Here is a 21,640-nt window from a genome sequence, read left to right as displayed (position 1 = left end):
CTAGCCCGACTGGTCAGCACGCAGCACACATACTAGGAGGTCCTGGGTTCGATTCCCAGGCTCCCCAATTTTTGTTTTTATGCATTTAAAATGTTGTTTGATATTTATTTGTGTTTAAATATGTTCAAACTTGTTTAAATCATAACAGTAATATTTTTTTTATAAAAACAGCAATAATTTTTTTAAAAATATCATCAAATTTATTATTTGAAAATATCATCAAATTTATTATTTGAAAATATCATGAAATTTATTATTTGAAAATATAATCAAGTTTGTTTTTTTTTTGCAATTTTAGTTGCATTCATTTGTGACGGTGGAGCGGGCCGGGGAGGGTGCGGGGGGTGCTCGGCGGCGGTGGAGCGGGGGAGGGTGCGGTGGGTCGTCGGGGGGTGCGGGGGGTGCTCTGTTCTTGTCGTTACCGGTGTAGGATTCCATCGTTACCCCGGAGCTCTGATAACCATCACTCTTCATCTCCTTGTCCTCGGTGTAGAATGTGTAGCCGTTGATATCGTACGCCTCATACGTCACCAGGTTGTGCTCGGCGCCCTGTGACAAGGCGAATATGAGTTGTCAGAACGCGTAGGGCTTGAGCAGCTCCCCGGAGAGCGCCTCCAGCCACGTCTCCTCCACGAGCAGCTCCGAACTCGGCGAGGCGGAGGTTGCGGCGCGCGCGGGCGAGGGCGAGGTTGGTGTCGGCCCTGCGGCGCTGCTCCAGCGAGAGTGGGGTGGGGTCGGAGGGGAGGATGGGGAGAGGGAGGCGGCGGGGGCGCGGATTGGGGGCGGACGGAGAGGAACTGGCGCGAGGAAGAGGGACGAAGGGGAACTGGCGAGGGAGAGGGAGGAAGTAGCTATAGGGGGAAACTGGCGAGGGAAAGGGAGGAATTAGCTATAGCATTCATTTGTGACGGTGGAGCAGGCCGGGGAGGGTGCAGGGGGTCGGCGGCGGCGGTGGAGCGGGCCGGGGAGGGTGCGGTGGGTCATCGGCGGCGGTGGAGCAGGGGAGCTAGGGTGCGGTGGGTCGTCGGCGGCGGTGGAGCGGGGGAGGGTGCGGTGGGATAGCGATCGAGATGGAGGGGGATCGCTAGTAATGGCGCACTGTTCCCTGGTGCGCCATTAGTAGTTTTGCAAAAAAATAAAAAATAAAAAAATATAGTAGTGGCGTACTATGTGGCTAGTGCGCCATTACTAGTTAGAACTAGTAATGGCGCACTGTGCCCTGGTGCGCCATTAGTATGTTTGGAAAAAAAATTGTTACTAATGGCGCACCTTGTGTCTGGTGCGTCATTAGTGTCTTTCACACTAATGGCGCACCAGCACATGGTGCGCCACTGCTATATAGCAATGGCGCACCACATGTCTGGTGCGCCATTAGTGGTCATTCCATCTATAGCCCTTTTCCTAGTAGTGCAACGTCTTTCATGCACACAATCCCTACAGCCCACCAAACATACATCTCAGTTCATCCTTGCATTTGCTTCACCAGGCCAGGCTCAGCCAGTATCCTCCATGCTATAGCTGGCCAAATGGGCCGGGCTAACCAGGCCGGCCCGAGCACGCCGACACGGGCTAAACGGGCCGGGCCCGGCATGCGGCACGCCCTGGGCCATGCTTGGGCTGCTAGCTTGAGCACGCGGGCTGGCACGGCACGACCCGATTACGGTTTTTTATTTTTTTATTTTTTAATACATCTCTATATGGCCCAACATGTAAAAAGAGGCTACAAAACGATCAGTGTGTCAAATAGCAGACGAACTAGCGGGCCTGGCGTGCCGGTGGGCGGCCCGATTAGCAGTTGGGCCGTACCTGGGTTGCGACCTCTCGCCCGTGGGCTGTCGGGCCGTGCCGTGCCAGGCACGTTTACTGCGGGCCGTTTGGCCAGGTATGCTCCATCAGCTACCCAGGCAACCGCATCAGCTATATGATCGAGCAGCTTCCCTCTCGTTAGGGTTTCTCTTCCTCTCGGGGCGATCGCTATCGCCGCCGTTGAGACCCGTCCTTCCCTGCCTCCACCAATAATCCTCGACCTTTTCCTTCGATCGGGGAGCTGCGGCGCACGCTGACGTAGGACGAGGCTTGGGGAGGGGAGGTCTAGGGTTCCTGCAAGGCCCGCCACTTTTCTGATCGGGCTAGGGTTTCAAGAGTTCATGGCATCGGATGGAGCCTCGGGGTCGGCCGCCGGCGGCCCGATGGAACCAGACGATGTGGCAGCACTGATGGAGGAGTTGGGACTCCGGGAAGAAGATCTCGATGATGTGGTGTACGATGCGGACGAGGCTCCAGCGGAGGCGGCGCGATGGATAGCGCTTGCAAGAGTTCACACGGCCAAAACTTACAGCCAATTCTGGTTCTTCAAGAACATGCGTGCGGCATGGGATCTTGCCCAGGACGTTCAGTTCAAACCACTGGAAGATAATTTGTATACGGTGCAGTTTTCGTGCCTAGGAGATTGGGAAAGAGTTACTCGAGATGGGCCGTGGCACTTCAGGGGGGATGATGTAATTCTGAAATCATACGATGGCCTGGCGAAGCCGTCCATAGTTTTGCTTGACACCGTCGAGATATGGGTGCAAATCCATGATGTTCCACCCTTGTATGCACATCTTGTGCCATCTTTAGCTTCAAAGGTGGGCGAGGTGTTGTATGCTGAACCCCAATCGCAAGATTTCGCTGGAAATTTCCACCGTGTCTGAATCCGGATCAATGTCAACAAAGCACTAAAGAACGCAGTCTCGATGATAAGGGAGGGGAAGCGCCAAATTTACAGAATCAAATACGAGAAACTACCTGACTGGTGTGCTGTGTGCGGCATGATGGGCCATTTGTACAAGGAACATGGGAGCGGTATACATCCCCCATCAGCGCTGGTCTTCAAAGATCTGAAGGCAACATGGACTATGCGAACTGGACCAGGCCCGGGAGGGGGCCGTGGGTGCAGGGGAGGCCGTCGTGGAGGTCGAGCTGGTCGTGCTTCTAGTTCGCGTTTTGAACAGGACAGAGATGATGCTGGCAATGTAGCAGACGCTGAGATGGCTGAGGCGGATGCCAACAGAAAGAGGGCGACGGGCGAGGTGCAGCCCGTGAAACAAACAATCACTAATGATACATATGCTGGTGCTCAAGGGGCTTTGTTGGCGCTGCCCCCAACCCAATCAGTTCCTCCTAGTCCAAGCAGCACTCAAGAACAGAAGAGAGTCAAGGTGAACACTGAAGAAGGGGAGGATGACATGGAAAAAAGGGTCGGCCTTGGCAATGTCGTATCATCTTTGGCGGGCTCCTTCGAGGGACGCCGCCGGGCCCAATGAATATCTTCTGCTGGAACTGTCGTGGTGCGGGTAAAGCTGCGACAGTTCGGGAGCTTCGTGATTTCGCGAGGCAATTTGCCCCTACCCTCTTGTGTATTCTCGAAACTCAGCTAGAAAGTACAAGGGTAGAAGCTTTAGCAGGCACGCTTGGTTTTGACAATTCTTATGCAGTTAGTAGTCAAGGAAGGAGTGGTGGCATAGGTCTGTTTTGGAACAATTCAATAAAAGTTGAAATTCTTGGTTACTCTGTTTATCATCTTGATGTTTCTCTTGAAGAACATGACACTGAGAGTGGAGGATGACATGCGTTTATGGGGAGGCACATACAAACTTGAGACACCAAACATGGACAACGCTGAAAAATATCAGTACTTTGAGTGATCTCCCATGGCTCTGTTTAGGTAATTTTAATGAATTATTACGTCCAGATGAGCATCAAGGTATTGGGCAGCGTAGCAATGCTCAGATTCAAGCCTTTCGGGATACCCTAGATGTTTGCATGTTGATAGACTTGGGGTACAAAGGGAATTTTTGGACGTTCGAGAAAAAAGTAACAGGAGGAACACATACTAGATGCAGACTTGACAGAGCCCTGGTGAATGCAGCATGGCTGGCAAGGTTTCCTCTGGCCTCGATGAAACACTTGACCGGTGTCACCTCCGACCACGAGCCAATCCTGTTAGAACGGGAGGTTGGACCTGCCGCTCAGGCTCCGAAAACGTTCAGGTATGAAACGATGTGGGAGACACATGACAATTTTCGGGACATGTTATCAGCGGAATGGGGCGCTAGTCCTCCTTGCACAACGGTGCATGAGCTGCGTGACAAACTTTCAGATCTTGCAAAGGACTTGGGTCGGTGGAGCCGAGATACTTTTGGGAACGTTAGAAAAGAGATTAAGCAGTTAAAACAAATGCTCGAGGAGCTGAAGAATGATCCCTTGCGGACTGGCCCTTCTCATGTAGAGCTAAAGATTAATGAACGGTTGATAGAGATGTATCACCGGGAGGAGATTATGTGGCGTCAAAGAGCAAGGGTGGAGTGGCTGTCTGCTGGAGATAAAAATACAAGTTTTTTCACCTGCGAGCTAGCCTCCGTCGGAAGAAGAACATGATAAAGGCTCTACGGAACTCTCGGTGTGGAAATAACGGACCCGGGAGAGCTAAAAGCATTAGCGAATGGTTTTTACCAGTCATTATATCAGTCCGAGGGGGTGCAAAATATGCAGGCAGTGCTAGATCATGTGCCCAGGAAGGTTACAGACGAGATGAATGCCACTTTGTGTGCCCCTTACACTAAAGAGGAGGTTAAATCTGCTCTTTTCCAGATGTTTCCTACCAAAGCACCAGGGCCCGACGGTTTTCCGGCTCACTTTTACCAACGTCATTGGGACGTATGTGGTGATGAAGTGACCAGTATAGTTCTCAGAATTGTCAGGGGTGAAGAGAGCCCGGCATCGATTAATGATACAGTGTTGGTGCTAATTCCTAAGGTAAATAACCCAACGCTACTTGCTCAATTTCGTCCAATAAGTTTGTGCAATGTCCTGTACAAGATAGCGTCTAAGGTGATATCAAACAGACTGAAAGTAATACTGCCTGACATTATCTCTGAAGAGCAATCTGCTTTTGTTCCTGGGAGGTTAATCATGGACAACATTATATGTGCTTATGAGTGTTTGCATTTCATGAAACGGTCAAGGGCCAAATCAAATAGTTTCTACGCTCTAAAATTGGATATGATGAAGGCTTATGACAGATTGGAGTGGGATTATCTCAGAGGAATAATGACAAAGCTGGGATTCAAGCATCACTGGATAAACACAGTCATGGGTATGGTATCCTCCGTCTCCTTTTTCAGTCTGTTTTAATGGTGAAAGACTTGATTCTTTTAACCCTACCCGAGGTATTCGGCAGGGAGACCCGATCTCCCCCTACTTATTCTTGATTGCAGCAGAGGGCCTCTCGTGCCTCCTTAAATCAAGTTCTCAGTCATCTTTAACAGGAATCAAGGTGGCTCCCACGGCTCCCACCGTGAACCATCTCCTGTTTGTAGATGATAGCCTGCTGCTATTCAAGGCCAGTGGGGAAGGACCGATCGTTGTGTCAAACCTACTTGATACTTATTGTAATGCTTCTGGGCAGAGGATCAACAATGAAAAATCTTCAATATTCTTCAGTAAGGCTGCCCAGCTGTTATGAAGGAAACTGTAAAAAACAACTTGCATGTGCACAATGAATCGTTGAGCGAGCGCTATCTTGGTATGCCGACTGATGTTGCTCACTCGAAGAATGGAACGTTCAGATATCTTCGAGATAGGGTTTGGGAGAAGATCAAAGGATGGATGGAAAAACTACTCTCATCGGCTGGGAAGGAAGTTTTGATCAAGTCAGTAGCTCAAGCGATTCCGGTATTCTCAATGTCTTGCTTCAGATTACCACGAGGACTATGTGACAACATTACATCCACCATCCGTCCGTTTTTTTGGGGATCTAAGCAAGGACGCAGGAAGCCAAGTTGGGTAGCATGGGATATCCTAACCATGCCAAAGTACTTGGGAGGGCTAGGTTTTAGGGATTTGGAGATATTTAACCTAGCCCTTCTTGCAAGGCAAGCTTGGAGGACCTTAACAGATAGTTCTTCCCTAAGTGCAAGGATATTGAAAGCCGTCTACTTTCCGGACTGTACCTTGCTGCAGGCTGAATTTGGAGCTCATCCGTCCCAAATATGGCGGGCTGTCTTGGACGGGCGGGACATTTTGGCTCAAGGGCTCATACGCAGAATTGGGGATGGAGAATCCACGAGTATATGGCAACACAACTGGATCCCAAGGGACAGCTTTAAACGCCCGATCACCTCGCTTCTACAAAACCCTCCTGAAAGAGTGGCAGAACTCATCAACGCTTCATCAGCAAGCTGGAACGAGGGCCTGGTCCGGGCAGTATTCACTCATTTTGACACAGAAGCTATCCTCAAAATCCCGCTGTGTACGCGAAGAGTTGCAGACTTTTGGGCATGGCATGAGGAAACCCGGGGTGGTTTCTCTATGAGATCGGCATATCGCATGATTCTACGGATGAAGCACAGTAGAGAGGCATGGCTGAACGAGGAGGGGGAACATCGTATGAACGCAGCGAAACAAGCAAGTGGGCTATGATATGGCATCTCAAAGTTCCCTCAAAACTCAAAATGTTTGTGTGGAGGCTAGCACGACAGTCTATGCCGACGGGAACGGTTCTGAAACATCGCCACATAACGACAGAGGATACATGCTTGTTATGTGGGTCAGTTGATACATGGAAGCACGCACTAATATCATGCCCGATGGCAGCAAGTATCTGGGCCTTGGCACCCGATGATCTGGTAGAAACCATGCTTGACCGGGCTGAGGACACCCTAAAGGAGTGGCTTTTTGCTTTGTATGAGTCTTTGAATCAGGATCTGTTTGATCGCCTAGTTGTCACCCTATGGGCACTTTGGAGAGTAAGAAGGAAAGCCATTTATGAGGATATTTTCCAATCACCTCACTCGGTTGACAGCTTCATATCGAACTATTTGGGTGAGATGCGGATCATTAATGCTAAAACATCAACGCAACGCAGTCTACACCTACAGTTCGGAGATCTTAGCGATGGGTAGCACCAACGGTCGGCAACGCCAAAATCAATGTTGATGCAACTGTTTCCAGGCGAGGTTATGGTTCAGTTGGCATCATTTGCAGGGATCAAGACAGATCGTTCTTGGGAGCATCTTCGCTTTGCTTTCCGAACATTACGGACCCTCCAACTCTTGAGGCCCTAGCCATCAGGGAATCTCTGGCTTTGGCAGATGACTTATATCTCAGACGAATTCAAGTTGCCTCGGATTGTAAGCTGGTGGTTCAAAGCTTACACAAGGATAATCGGGCAAGCTATGGCGCGATAGTATATGAAATACTAGATCACTCTGTAGCTTTTGAGTTTTGTAATTTTAGTCATGAGTCTAGGAGCTCTAATTATGAAGCTCACAACATAGCGAAGTATGCTTTATCTCTTGATGGTGGCCGCCATGTTTGGTTAGGAAACCCCGGAAATTTACCATCCGTCCCTGTAAACATTGTGACGAATTAATAAAGCTATGCAACGTTGCCTTAAAAAAAAAAGCTACCCAGGCAACCAAACACGCCCATACTAGTTCAGAAAAGTATACTTAAAATTTACACAGATCTCAACATCGAGATCGACGGTCCTCGGTGCTGACTGAGATTCTCTTCCCTTTTTTTCACCCCTCATCTCTGTCCCGATAACCCTCACCCTCGTCTCTCTCCTGAACGGCGTCCCACGGCGGACATCGCGCGGTGCGCACTCTCCCTCCCTGCTCGACACCGTGCCGGCGCCCCTCCCCACCTAGGCAGCAGGACGGCGACGCCCGACGAAGCCTCGGTCTCCCCTGCTCGACGCCGGGCGGCGCGTGCCGACGCCCTCCCCGTCGTGGCCAGTAGGACGGCGGCGCTCGACGCCCCCGTCCCCTCCCCGCTCGACGCTCCCTCGGTCTCCCCTGCTCCGTCGGCGCCTCGGATTGGTACCTCGGCGTCCCGATCCGCCTGAGGTCCGCGTCTTCCGAGTCTCTGGTGAGAAATTTCTCAAGCTGCACACCAGGAGCTGGCACGTCTGGCCGGTGTTCGATGCAGATGCGGTGGATTTCTATAATCTTGAACTGAGCAGCACCAATGTGAGTGCTATGTTATTGCACTTTTGTAGGTAGTTTCATCGGGCTTTGCAGTTGCAGTGTCATTGTTAGTTATCAAACTGGACTTATATTTGGTCTGTGTATCTTCTTATAGCAGTAGAGCCTGACATGGCATAGCACCGTTCTTAATTATGAAATGTGAAGAAACACCAATACTATCTTTCTTTTGAAGTGGCTTCTTTGGTATTGTAGAGTCTAGACAATACTGAAGTTGCTGCCTCCATTTTCAGAAGGTTCACGAGAAAGTTGATTGTAAGCATCAACACTAGCTTTATCATCTCGTCTCTATAGGATGTGAATTTACAATACTGTTACTTTATCATGCCATTGACACCATTGGACTTAAAGCTGAACTGCTACTAGATGAATCGCAATCTTCCTACTCTTGATTTTTTTTGTTAGACAATGTTTTCTTGAATTGAAGCTGAGGCATTTGCTTCACTTTGCTGCACAACAGTTGAGTCCCGCTTCCTCTGAACCTCCACACCACTGCAAAACTATGCTCGCTGTGGCCAATGTCGCTTTCCCTCCCGTGTTTTCGCCTCGTCCGTTCAAGATGACAAGGCATGCCATTCTTATCCTTGATCCGTGTGTGCTCTCATCTTTTTTTCGGTCTCTTATCCTTTGCATGCCTTGATGGTTTCCAGGAGGTTTTCTTGGAGATATCGAGCAGAACGGGTGTCAGCTGGGTACTCCCAGTTGGAGGTGAACTTTTTCCTTGCCCCTCTTGTGGTATGAGGATTTTTCCTAGTTCTGTTTGGACAATTGGTTTATCCATGTACACAAGACCAATTTATCTAGAAAGACAATTTAGTTGTAGTGTTAATGTTGATAGAAGTTGGTGAACATGTTGTCTGTGGGTAAGACCACATGCAAATTCTACACCACATTGCGAGTGAGAGTAGGGCCTGGAGGGCAGCAGGGTTGCTAAATGCGTCATCTGATGTTTTCCTGGCCATGGCAGCCATGTGGGAGGGAGGCGAGTAGTTAGCATAGGCCTTGGGTGGCGTGGAGTTTTGACATGTTCCTGCATGTAGGCATGTCATGTAAATCTGTGGACTTTGGGGTTCTTTCCCCACTTCTTCAATATATGATACGCACACTCGTGCGTATTCGAGAAAAAAAAGATTCATTACGCTTGAATCTGATAGGTTATTTTTGGGATGTGTGAGTTCACTTGTTTAACTCTCAGTAATCATCAAAATGAGGAATCTCCCGGAACTCTGGACCTAGATTTTGTTGAAAATATGGGCTCTGTTACCTTTGTTCCGACTAAAGCTTTATACGGATCTTGAAGCCCAGGATCTTAGCATCTTATCGCACAAAAGCTAGGTAGCACTCCGCAATCGGTATAATCCAGTAGTGAAGTATCCTGAATTGTTGTTTTGTTATGTCCTTCAGTCTTGTTGTACATGATGCACATGTATTACTTTAGTCCTTGCCTATTGGGATTTTAATAGGAGACATATATAATAGCTGGATTAAATTTTTGATGTCGATAAGAAATATTGGTGATTCAATACGATTTGTTTGCAACTCAAATATGTTAAACAAATAGTCCATTGTTTGGGGAACTGCTACTGTCAGATATACCGTACATTGTATAACATCCGTGCAATCATGGTTTTCCTTTACATTACATGGACGTATACTGAACTTCACTTCTTTTAGGTTAGAAAAGTCAGCTACCGACCTCCTGGAACTGAGCAAAACTTATTGAATGAGACTAGTCTCTCTCTTCGGGAGAAAAGGTAAGCATGTGTTTTATATTGGAATAGCTGTGTTTCTTGAATGCCTTTTGTATTGACGCGGCAACTAATTCATGCAGTTTTGGTTTGATATTTGGACGGAGTGGGAGCGGAAAGACCACTCTTTTACAGGTTTGCACTGAAATGCTGCATGACATGTTTTACTCTGTATCTTTCATCTTAAGGTGATAGCTTGATTTCTCAGCTTTTGGCCGGTCTGTCAGAACCTACATCTGGTTCAATTTGCATTCAGAAGTATGATGATAGTGGAAATCCAATTGGTCTGTCGGAAGTGTTAGCTTCTCAAAGAGTTGGTATTGTATTTCAGTTTCCTGAGAGGTTTGAACATTGAATTACTACTTTCACTAATAAGTTTTTTTTACATATTAACATGAATGCCTATGATCTATGTTAGTGCTTGAGAAGTTTTACTGCAAAATAAGATAATTTACACATATACTTGTAGGTACTTCTTATCAGATACTATACTTGAAGAAGTTACTTTTGGATGGCCAAGGCAAAAGGCAGACATTCTTTTAAGGGAGCAACTCACTTTAAAACTTCAGAAAGCTATTAACTCTGTAATGATTATCTCTCATCGAACCATTCTGTTCTATTGTGGAGTGAACTTTTGTTTGAGACTACACACAATTGTTTTCTGAAGATAATTTGTTTCACGCTAGGTTGGTCTAAGTGCCATTTCATTGGATAAGGATCCACAGTCTCTCAGTGGTGGGTTTAAGCGGCGACTTGCTTTGGCAATTCAGCTGGTATTGTTTGCATTACTTTAGTACGGGTTGACTGTTCTGTTTTTAGAAGTGAAGATAGATAATCTTTTGCCTTTATCTTCTGATTTTCTAGGTTCAAACTCCTGATTTATTGTTGCTTGATGAGCCCCTCGCTGGTCTTGGTATGTATTTGAGTGCCCATATCAAACTAATATTTGTGGATTATTTTCTTTCCTATCTGTCGGTTCATTTCAGAACCCATCTAAATGCACAACGTGAACTGTTGTTTAATATAATTCTGCTTATGCATCCTATCATCCTTGGGCCACAGCTCACACTTGCTAGGATTATTGTGTGGTCTCAAATAGTTTGTCGAAATTAGTATATGTTCTTCCTAGATGTGGTTACTGAATTTGTATCTTCATCATCAGATTGGAAAGCTCGGGCTGATGTTGTGAATCTCCTAAAGGACCTAAAGAAAGACCACACGATACTGGTTGTGAGTCATGATCTAAGGTAATTTAGTACTCACCATATAAAACACAATGCTTTTGTATAGCTGTGTGCCACTGGAGCCAGTATTGAATATCTCATGATCGCTATATACTGGTTGTTACATACTTCGATTCAGGCATGCAGCTGGAATCATATACTTTATTACAACCAATATACTCACATATTGGTTATAATAACATCTTATACTATGGGACGGAGGGAGTAACTCCTAAATCATAAGCTTGAACTGGGGCTGTTGAAATGTCTAATTAAAAGCGTTTTGCAGAGAACTATACCCGCTGGTGGACCGCTCGTGGAGAATGGAGATGGGGGGAGTTTTGAAGGAGGAACCTTTACCTGTATAGATTAGAAACTTGTTTTCCCCTTGTACTTCCGTAGGCAGAATCCAGCCAAACGAAAAACTCAAAAGGGAATTCTTGTCTGCAGCTGGAATGCTATGCTGACCCATTTGTTGTTGCGGTCACAGGATCATAGCTGGCTGGAAATGTTAATGTGACATTTGAATGAGTATAAGGCACATGTTACAAAATCTATTAGGAGTGACTCCATAACTACCGGATGTTCGCCAATAATTACTAGGATGCTATTTTGCGTACGCTCTGTTCATGTGCACAAATACAGATGTGCGGCATGTGCTCTCAGTTAATTTTCTTGAAGAGTCTGACCGAATGAAATGCACCCACAGACCTTCCGTTGCACATCTCCTTAGTCATGAATGAAGTTTTCGCCGTCTTTATATCCCCACCCATGTTTGAGTCTTTGCTATATGATAGTATCAGGTCATCAAACCATATACAATAGTGAGGTGGTAACAGCCAAACTGCCAAAGCAAGCACCGAGGAGAGAAAATGGTCTAGCGAAGTGGCACCTGGCAGCCTTGTCGAGGTGCCAAAAATGAGAGAGATCATGAAAGAATCGGAGTCTGGATGTGTGTCTTACTTGAGAATGGGAGGCGTTGGGGGAAATTGATGGGAAAACATAGAAGCCAGCATTGTTCTTGTGCCCTGGCCTCTTGCCATTTCTTTCCTTGACGCTCTTCCATCAGTGACCCACACTAAGATCTGGGGTGCACATCGGCCTTCTTGCATGAACTTGTCTTTTTTGACCATAAAGAGAAGTGCTTCGGTACACCCCCCTCATAAAACGTATAAAGTTTTGTATAATACCCGGCGAACAGCCCATGTACGTTTTTTTAGTTTTAATTGTCAAAAAATGGATGCCCTCAACTGGATTCGAACCACAGCCCCCACGCGCTACGTGTAGCGCACAAACCATCCGGGACAACAAATCAGATTTGCTTTCCTGCTTGTTTTCTGATTGTTGTCCCCAAGAAAAAAACACAGCACCTCCACTCTTTAGTTTATGTCTCTTTTTTTTGCACGGTTTTCTTTAGGGTTTCTAGTTTTCCTGTTTTGTTCATAAAATACTAATATTTGTGTTTTTAAAAATTGTACATAAATTTCAAAACAAATGTTCATGCCTTTCAAACATGCTCAGAATGTCAAAATACGAACAGTTTTTTTAAATAAAAAAAATTTGAACACGAACATTTTTTGAAAAAAGTAAAAAAATGGAATTCCAGAAAAAACAGAAAAATATGAACAAAATTTGAATTCTGAAAAAAAAATATGAGAAATAGAAAAAATAAATATAATAAACGAAAAGTCTAAGAAGACAAACAAATAAACACAAGAGAAGATAAAAAGAAAAAGAAAAAACACGGTTTACGACCTCCGAGAAGGTACCAAAACAGGAAAAAATGGCTGGGAACCCGAGGTTCCCAAGACCAAGAAAACTTTTTTGCAAATTTCATAGTGAACTTTGTTTTGATTTTTTGTGAAAATATTCAAATCCATGAATATTTTTAAAACAATTGATGAACTTTTTAAATCCATGATGAACAATTGATGAGCTTGTTTTCACCGAGAAAACTCTAGAAGTTGAAAGAATTGTAGAAAACTTAAACAGCTTGACATGGTGCCTTGATTTGATCATAGAAGGAGGTGGAAAAATTAGGCCTTTAGAAGGATGTTGAGAAACAACGCACCCTCAGGTAGAGCCTACTAGCCAACCTGAACACCCCTTCATTAAACATGGGCTACTTTTGGACATTCTTAAAATAACCCCAACCTTTTCAAGCAGGTGGGCATGACCATGGTAGTCATCCATGCCAAGTTTGTACGATTTCTGACACCGTATGCAAGTTGCGACACGGCCGCCCATTATCGAGCATTTTTTTACCGAGAAAACTACGAAAAATGTAAAATTTGTCGAAAACCAAAACAACTTGGCATGGTGCCTTGAATTGGTCATACAAGGCATGAAAAAAATTGGGGCCATTTCAAGCATGTCAGGAAACGACGTGCTCTTAGACGGAGCCATCTCGCCTACTCGAACACCTCCGTTGATCATGGTCTAAGTTTCCTTTTTCCATCTTTTGTAGTGTGTCAAATATAACGCTAAAAAGAAAGACTCTGGTTTTCCTTTTCAACCGGGCTGGTTTTTTCTTCAGTTTTTACATGGGTTTCTCTATTATTTTGTTTTTCTTTTCTTTTATTGATTTTGAAAAAAGTTCATCAATAATTCAAATTAAGTTCATTCATTTGGAAAAAATTTAACAAAATTTAAAAAATCCATTGATTTAGAAACAAAGTTCATCAATTTATAAAAAAGACCAACAATTTTCAAAAACAAATTGCCAACTTGCGAAATAGTTCACGAATTTGTGAAGAAAACTGATCAATTTTGGGGAAAGAAAGTTCACTGATTTGAAAGAAAAATTCAAGAATTTGAAATTTTGTCGTCATTTTCGATTAAAAAATCACGAATTATAAGAACTTCACGCATTTAAGAAACAGAAAAGAAATGAAAAAAAAACCAGAAAATGTTGCGCTTTTCCAGTGTTGTATTTCAAGTATAAAAAAACTTACTTGACACTAGAGGTCCGGTTGCCTACCTGACATTAGAGGTCCGGTTGCCTAGCTGGTTATTGTGGCTGTGCTAATTGTTGAAGGACCTAGGTTCGAATCCTGCAGTAAGCACGTTTTTTGCGGTTTTAAAAAGAAAGAAAGGATGAATGTGCTGAATGGGCCAGCCCAGCACGGCAGGGTGTGCACGTCCGTTAATGTACATCGTATACGTGATTCTAAAAAAAAAAGAGTTTATAAAAAATGCCTATCATGACCTTACTTATGAAGAGGTATGGGCTAATCTGAGCCGTCCTTATGTCTAGGGGGGTGTACCGAAGCAGAAGTGGACCATAAAACAGCATCGCGAGACCAGATTGTAAGTTCTAGGACACACCAGTACACCTGCTTGTTACCTTCCTGAGCCACTTTGTGGATATTTGGAGGACGCCAGACTAAACTGTAATGGTAACTGCATCTAGATTAAGGCAACAGAGACAATGTGTCTAACCCATGCAAGCTTGCATTATTTTAGAACTTCTCGCGGAATAATTATGGTTCGACGAACTAAGATATTCAGTAACATGAAAGCATCCCTCGCGTCGCCATCTCTGGCGGCGGCGGAGGAACCCCAGCAACCAGCCGCCACAACCCCTTCCCAGCCCCTCAACCACCTCGTCGCCACCGGAGGAGCGGCCGGTGAAGCCCGCGCCGGCTCCCAGGATGGTGGCGGCGGGGCGCCTCCTCCGGCTGCGGCCTCCCTGCCGTCACGCCCGTCCGCCGGCCTCTGTGCCCTCCGACGGCTGATCCGCCCTCCGCCGGCGTGTCTCTGGCGGCGACCTTCTCCCCACCCCGCCCGACCTCGCCCTGCTCCCTTCCCCGTCCGATTTCCACGCCAGATCTCGGCCCGGCGAGGTCTGTCCTGTTGCCGGCGCGTCTCTCCTGCTGGCGCTGGACCCGGGGTTGGGGCCGATGTCCTCCTCGGCTGGCCTTGGGGCTACCCTTGTGGCGCCGCGACGACTTCCCTGATCTGCGGCCATGACTACAAGGATCTGACGCCGGGATGGCGCGAGGTGTCGACGGCGGCTGTAGGGTCGTTGCGCTGGGCATGTGGGGCTGCGGCGATGTGCTGGCCTTCCGCGTGTGCCAGCCGAACAGCGACGCTACGTTTTTCGGTTGGTGGTGCTGATCTAGATCAGATCGGTCAGATGGTGGTGTTCGTAGATTGTTCTCCAGAGACTTCCTACGGATCCACGACTGCGCAGGTCATCGAAAAGAGTTCGGGAGGTTTTATCTCTTGATCTGGTTGATGACTTCAGTGGTGTGATACAAATTATGGATGATGACTTGACGCAGAGGGTAAGTTGTGGAGTGGCGGCGGTCCAATTGTAGCTGCTGGGATTGCGGACAAGCGGTGGCGACAACACTTTTGTGACTTGGATGGTGGTGCTGCACGCACCAAGTCTCGAGCTCCGGGGCGAAAGCCTAGGTCAGACCCGAGTGGTTACACCTGGCAATGGCGATGTTTTTATGTCGTTACCTTGTTGGAGGCATTGCTCGGATTTGCTCGGACTGATTCTTCAGAGTGAAAACTTAGATTCTGGCCTTTGTGGTTAGATCCGCTGACGGCGGCGCTTGAGTGTCGCTTCCTTCGTGAAGGCGTTACTGTTGAAGTTCCTCGTCATCATGTGGTGTCAATGGTTGGTGCGAATATGGTCTCAGTTGTAGTTTGTCGATCACTGATCTGATCGTTTTTTTCCTCCTTTTTTCTCGCCCGCACATAGCTTTTGGTCTTATGACTTTGCTAGTTGAGGGTATGTTTCCACGTGAGTGTGTTAGGTTGGCTGTGTGCATCCTAGTTATGCAGAGGCCGGGTGTGTGCTCATTGTGTTATGTATCCTCTTGATGCTCCATTTTGAGCCAATAAAGTCCACCCTTTGTCGACAAAATGAAAACAGAAACGAACACTGGGAACTCTTAAATCTGAACATCCAAACTAAGCTAATTTTGCATTGTCTTTGGAATGCAAGACCACTTGTTGCTAAGGACACAATTGCCAAAGGGTGGTTGCATAGAAAAAAAGCCAAAGATTCCAAAGAGTTAGCTCTTTAGCAGTAGCAACAAACACCAAAAATGCTACACCTACGTAGGAGCTTACGTAAAGTTACGTATCCTTCCTTTCTAAACTAATAATCACCCCCTGATTTTAATGGGGTGGGCCTGGGCCTTATTTGCTTCCAATCAGATCTAGCCACGTGAGCTTAGTAACAACTTTTACGTAGATGTAGCAAAGCTCCAACAAACACAATAATAAGCCTCAAGTCGCACAAAAACTGCTTTTATCAGTTTCTAAACCGAACTGGCTGCATGCTCAACTTGTTTATTGGGGTAGAGCATACACACTGAATTTGTTAGGAACCGAGGGAGTAGCGCTATTCAATTGGGAAGCGCGTTAGCCGGTCGTGGCGTCAATGACCGCGGTGGTGATTCACAGCGGAGACTTTTTTTCCTTAATTCACGATGATGGTGAATTTTCATGGTTACCATTTTCCGGCGGCGGCGACGCATCTTCCTGGTCCCTATATGGAGCCAGTTTGTGACTCATGCATCGGTTATTTTGCACATGGCAGCACGACCCCATGCTGCTAACCGTCTCTGCGGGGCGCAAGGTCAGCAGGTTTAGCGTCCTATTGGTGGTTCCTGGCGAAGTGCTTCAGTTATTGGATGTCTCCCGCTCAATGCAAAGGTTTTGATTGCTATACATGGTCCAAGATGGCATCTGGCGACTCAACTTCTGGTTGATGCGTGGATTCCGCCCTTGTCTGAGGTGTTTGGTGTGAGTGGTCTAAATTGGCTCTGCGTAGGTGGTCAGGCCTCTCGGTGGCACTTTTAACAAAAGGAGGATTACCCCGACCTCTGCATCTAGACGGTACATGCAACAATTATATTAATTATTCATAAAGACCTTACAAAGTAGTACATCATGTAGTTTGAAGCCATCATCTTAGTAACAACTGTCGCTACTCCTATCCACTTGATGAAGGGGTGCCGATAGTCCGAGCCTAATATCAAACAAACATCGAACCAAAGTCTAATATCTAAAGCCGGAGGCCCCAACCAAGCCACATATTGGGTTTGGGGTACAAACCGGTCCGACGCACCGACCTTGCCAGGCCTCTCTGCCATCGACGCCACCATGATGCCAGACAGCGTCCTCCTCCTGCATGAGTCCATCTCCGCGCATCGGACGCCGAGTCTCCACTGCACCACACCGCCGAAACCCGCCGCCATCAATGTGTAAGATGAAGCTCCACCAAAGAAGCCGTCCACTGGTCCCTCAAGCCCATGTACACCTTCAAGAATGACGCCACCAAGGGGAAACGACACCAGAGCACCGCCGTCATCTGATCTACTGATCTAGAGTTTCCCCCGGAGATAGCGGATAGAGGTCTGGAGCTTCTTCGCGGCGATGCCTTCAAGAAGGTAACGACACAAAAGAGTGCCAACATCGCTGGTCTTGGCAACAAGCCGAGAAGGAGGTTTTCACCCGGATATGCTCGGCGAACCTCCATCAAGCATCGTGTGCATGGGTCGCCACCGATCTGAGCCGCCGCGCAGCAAGCAGACCGCACCGACCAGATCAGATCTGTCCGGAGGCCAGGCCACTCATGGCGCAGGCCCGTCCACCAGGCCCTCCATGCCGCCACCTCCGATCCAAGGTCAGATGGCCCGTAGCCGCCGATCCGGTCGCTGCCGCCAAACACAACCAATGCCGCAAGGCCGGCTGCTATGCCCGCAGCCATCGTTGCCTGAGGCAGAGCCGGCTGACGCGCCGCCGCCAGTCAAGGTAGGGACGCCCGTCACGCCGCCAAGGCCAGATTGGCCGCGCCTCCGCACGCCGCGGGGCTCCGCACCATCCCCATGGCGCAGGAGAGAGGGAGGCCCCCGCCACCACTGTCGGTCCCCGGGCTATAGGCCGGCGGCATCCTTCAGCGGTGGGGGAGGGAGGGAGGGAGGGAAGGAAGGAGAACCCCTGGCGGCTAGGGGCCTCTCGATGGCATGAGATCGTCGGAGATGACATGCATCCCTAAGTGCTCCTCAGTAGCAAGTGTTGCACGTACATGGTTCTAATTTTGTGGCTAGGTGATGGTAGTACATGGCGACCCGGCCGGGTGGTGCGCTGTGAGTGCAAGGGTTCATGTTCTAGGGGTGAAAACTCTAGGTACGACCTTCATTGGTTGAACCCAACAATGTTGTTGTTCACGCGGTGTTCTCTTGTTGAAGGCATTGCATGGAGTTTAGTCAGGTTCCTCTCCTAGATGAAAACCCATGATATGGCCTCATTGGTTGGGTCAAATAGTACAAGACATGATACAAAATCTATTAGGAGTAACTCAATACCTAAAGGACATTTGTCAATAATAGCAGGATGCTACTTTGTGTATGCTCTGCTCATGTGCACAAATAGTGAAATACAGAGTTGTTCTCAGTTAAGCATCTTGAAGAGTCTGACCGAATGAAATGCACCCACGGACCTTTCGTTGCACATCTCCTCAACCTACCATGAATGAAGTTTTTGCTGTCTTTATACACCACCCATGTCCGAGTCTTGCTACATACTATTGATTCATCAAACCAGATACAATAGCGAGGTTATAGCAGCCAAAGCAAGGCACCAAGGAGAGAAAGTGGTGTAGTGAAGTGGTACCTAGCAGACGTGTCAAGAAACGAGAAGAGAATATGGAAGAAGATGTAGCTAGGAACCATAGAGTTTTGACGCGTGTCTTAGGAATAGGCGGCATTGGGGAAAATTGGCCGAAAAAACTATTCCCTCCGTTCCAAAATAAATAACACAATTTTGTACTAACTTTAGTATAAAATTGAGTTATCTATTTTGGAACGGAGGGAGTAGTAAACAACACTGTTCTAGTGGTCCGACCTCTCACTGGTATGGCAGGTAGTCCTTTACATGTTTTAGCCCAACCACTTGGCCATCTTCTTGATTTGGCCGTCAAGTTCCTTCCGCGGCCATGTATGCGAACACAAGGAGTATTGAGCTTCTCAACGAGCACCCCCTCCTTGTGTTCAGGTCACTCCTCCCTTCATGTGTTATTCTTGTGGTTATTCCCCTCCCTGGTAGCTTGACGAGACAAATGAAAGCTAGGGGGATATACACGCCCGACATACATCGTGGCCCTTTGCTTCCAAATTCAGTGACTAGTGAGTGTATGAGTACCAAGCCTATTATCTTGGGAGTTGAGTGCTTGTCAAATGCAAGTTCCCCAAATATTATTTGTATTTTAAAACACCTGATTAATTGCAAGAAACCTTGCATTGTTTGAGTTTCTCTAGAGAAAAATAAAAGCAAACAGGCTCCAACAAACCATGGATATTGCACGGATGCAAGTCCTTTTTCTATAGCTTAATAGTTCACTGGTAGGTTCGATATACTAGGGAAAACCCCCTAGGGGATACTATAGAAAATATGAAAAAACAAAAGACAGGGGTAGGTTGCAAATAGTTCATCCCACATTGATTGTTCTTTCGCATATGCACATCCAAAACACTAGATAAAATGTTTCGCTTGACGTGAGGTTTGTCCCACTAATATTACATGCAAAGCAACATTAGAGGTGTTGCACATTGGATCGCATGGCGCGCTAAGGTTTGCCCCACCAAGCCAACGGCCCAAGGCACGACGATACTTGTGATATTTCTGCTTGGAGCGTGTTTTGTTTTCAGTTTTCTGGATGTTAAATACCATTGGATGACTTGCTTTTTATCAACATTGGAAACATATCATATCATCAACATTGGAAACATATCATATTATCAACATTGGGGTTTTCTTGACTAGAGCGGCGGATGGGGGTTTCCTACCGCCCACCACGACGCTTGGCCTATAAGGCTCGGCGACGCACTCGATGAGAGGCATTGATGCTTGCATCACACCGTTGCGGCGGCGACGCGTTGCAATGGGTCAAAATTGGGTGGGCCAGATGCGCACCGATGTTCCAGCGGGAACAAAACTGGTCTAGTCCAGTCCATGACTGTCCTTGCCACTGGGCTATGGATTTGACAAGACGCGTGGGCTGACACTAGTTCTTATCCATCCCTGTGTGTGATTTCTGCAATAGTGCACACGAAGTAGTTGGTAATAACAGAAAACAATCGCACACCGTTATAGTAAACGTACGGTATGTGATAACTGTAGACTACGCAAACAGTTTGTTTCAATAAAACGTCTGCAAAACATCGCCACAGGTCATGAAAATGAACCGTGCTTGATATCACATAACAATACACACAGTTACTTTATGGCAACTGTGTGCAAATAATCACGAACACTTTTTTAGAAAAAGTGCGTGCGATGAGCCCAGCTTCGCACACGTTCGTTTTTCCGACACACGGTTCTAATTTTTTATTGTGTCTGATGTGCTTATTGGGTCAATAGCTCCTATGCGACACATTTCATGTGAATTGAAAGGGGTACGAAGTTGTTCGAGCGAATGGCTCTGGTGCGACACATTTGAGCCCGTAAATAGCCTAGGCACAACCTAGCCCTTAAACTCAACGAATGCCCTTGTTAGCTGTTAGGGGTTGGACCCACCACTTATCCACGTAAGTGCGGGACCCACCACTTTTCCACGTAAGAGCGGGACCCACCTCTCCGCAGATAGAAGAGACGAGCGCCCGTGCCTGTCCGCCCACCGTCGCCCATTGCTTCCCCTTTCCCCAATCTTTCTCTTCTGCGGCGACCTAGCGTAGATGTCTAGTTCCTCCGCCACACACTCAAAATGGCGACAGTATGGTTCAATGCTGCTCACAAGGTGCCTTGAGTGCCCACGCCCAGAGCTTCTTAAACGGTGGGTCAGTAAGACGGATGAGAATGGCAATCTTGGGCGAGAATTAGTGAAATGCTTGAGCAAAACAATGGCAGGAAGGGATGGCAAGTTAAGATCTCAGTTCTTAGCTCGTTCTTTCGCTGTCGTTTGCTCTGATTTCTCCATATTTACTTTTTTCTTGTTGAGTTTGGGATTTCGGGTTCATGTTGTTGTTTTTAGGTCTTGAAGAAATGTACACATTTCGAGTGGATGGATGATTATATTGAGAGGATTTAGTTTGAGGGCTACATTGATTCGAGCGGGCCCGCAACCTGGGAGCTCAATTTGGACGGGGTGCCACCGATTGCTGTGGAGAATTTGGGGAGCTCGGACGGGCGAGGGGCGGGCAGAGTCTTGTCGATGGCAAGGTAAGCGCGCGATGTTGAACTACACGCGCAGTTCGAACTAAACGAGGAACTGAAGAAGATCAACAAACATCTAATGCAGATGATCGATTTGCAGAAGCAAGCAAATATCAGGGCAGGGGGTTCTATTGTTGTATCATTGCTCTGTTTTTCTTTTACTTGTTACTCATCCATCATTAGAATGGGCATTTAGGCCTGTCAGGGCAGAGGACGCGATTTGTGCGCCATGCCAAGTTCATGTAACTGAATCAAAGCAGCAATTTGGAAAATTATTCAGTGTTCATGCCCCTGTTTTTGTTCTTCAGTTAACAGAGTGCACACCCAAATTCAGTTTCTAGTAAAAAAAATCTGGGCTGCCGAATAGATGTTGGGCCGTGAGAAAATAACCAGGCCCAAAGAGAAACCAGCCCACCCGCGTAGGGGCACCAGCCCTTTTTTATAGCATAGAGGCGCCCATGTT

The 21,640-nt window shown here is 47.0% G+C and overlaps 1 protein-coding gene across 9 annotated transcripts; it reads left to right on the top strand.

Annotated features, from left to right (window-relative positions):
• Window positions 1-7,559: 7,559 nt before the first annotated feature.
• On the top strand, window positions 7,560-11,558 carry LOC123080069 (ABC transporter I family member 11, chloroplastic). Of its 9 annotated transcripts, none has more exons than XM_044502933.1 (12): window positions 7,560-7,914; window positions 8,226-8,285; window positions 8,491-8,597; window positions 8,681-8,765; window positions 9,705-9,784; window positions 9,862-9,913; window positions 9,987-10,120; window positions 10,248-10,362; window positions 10,465-10,551; window positions 10,643-10,691; window positions 10,941-11,025; window positions 11,291-11,558. In XM_044502933.1, exons 3-12 carry the CDS (start codon window positions 8,533-8,535, stop codon window positions 11,367-11,369), a joined length of 831 nt encoding a protein of 276 aa, XP_044358868.1. In that variant the 5' UTR covers window positions 7,560-7,914; window positions 8,226-8,285; window positions 8,491-8,532; the 3' UTR covers window positions 11,370-11,558. The 9 variants fall into 9 exon arrangements, with proteins under 9 accessions (XP_044358868.1, XP_044358866.1, XP_044358869.1 ...); XM_044502931.1 differs by having other exon boundaries at window positions 7,560-8,015; XM_044502938.1 differs by having other exon boundaries at window positions 7,562-7,914; window positions 8,681-8,738.
• Window positions 11,559-21,640: the final 10,082 nt, after the last annotated feature.

This window comes from Triticum aestivum, chromosome 3D, assembly GCF_018294505.1.
Source record: "Triticum aestivum cultivar Chinese Spring chromosome 3D, IWGSC CS RefSeq v2.1, whole genome shotgun sequence".
NCBI classification, from domain to species: Eukaryota; Viridiplantae; Streptophyta; class Magnoliopsida; order Poales; family Poaceae; genus Triticum; species Triticum aestivum.
Note: the sequence above shows the minus strand (reverse complement) of the source record. Positions and strands in the feature narration are given on the sequence as shown.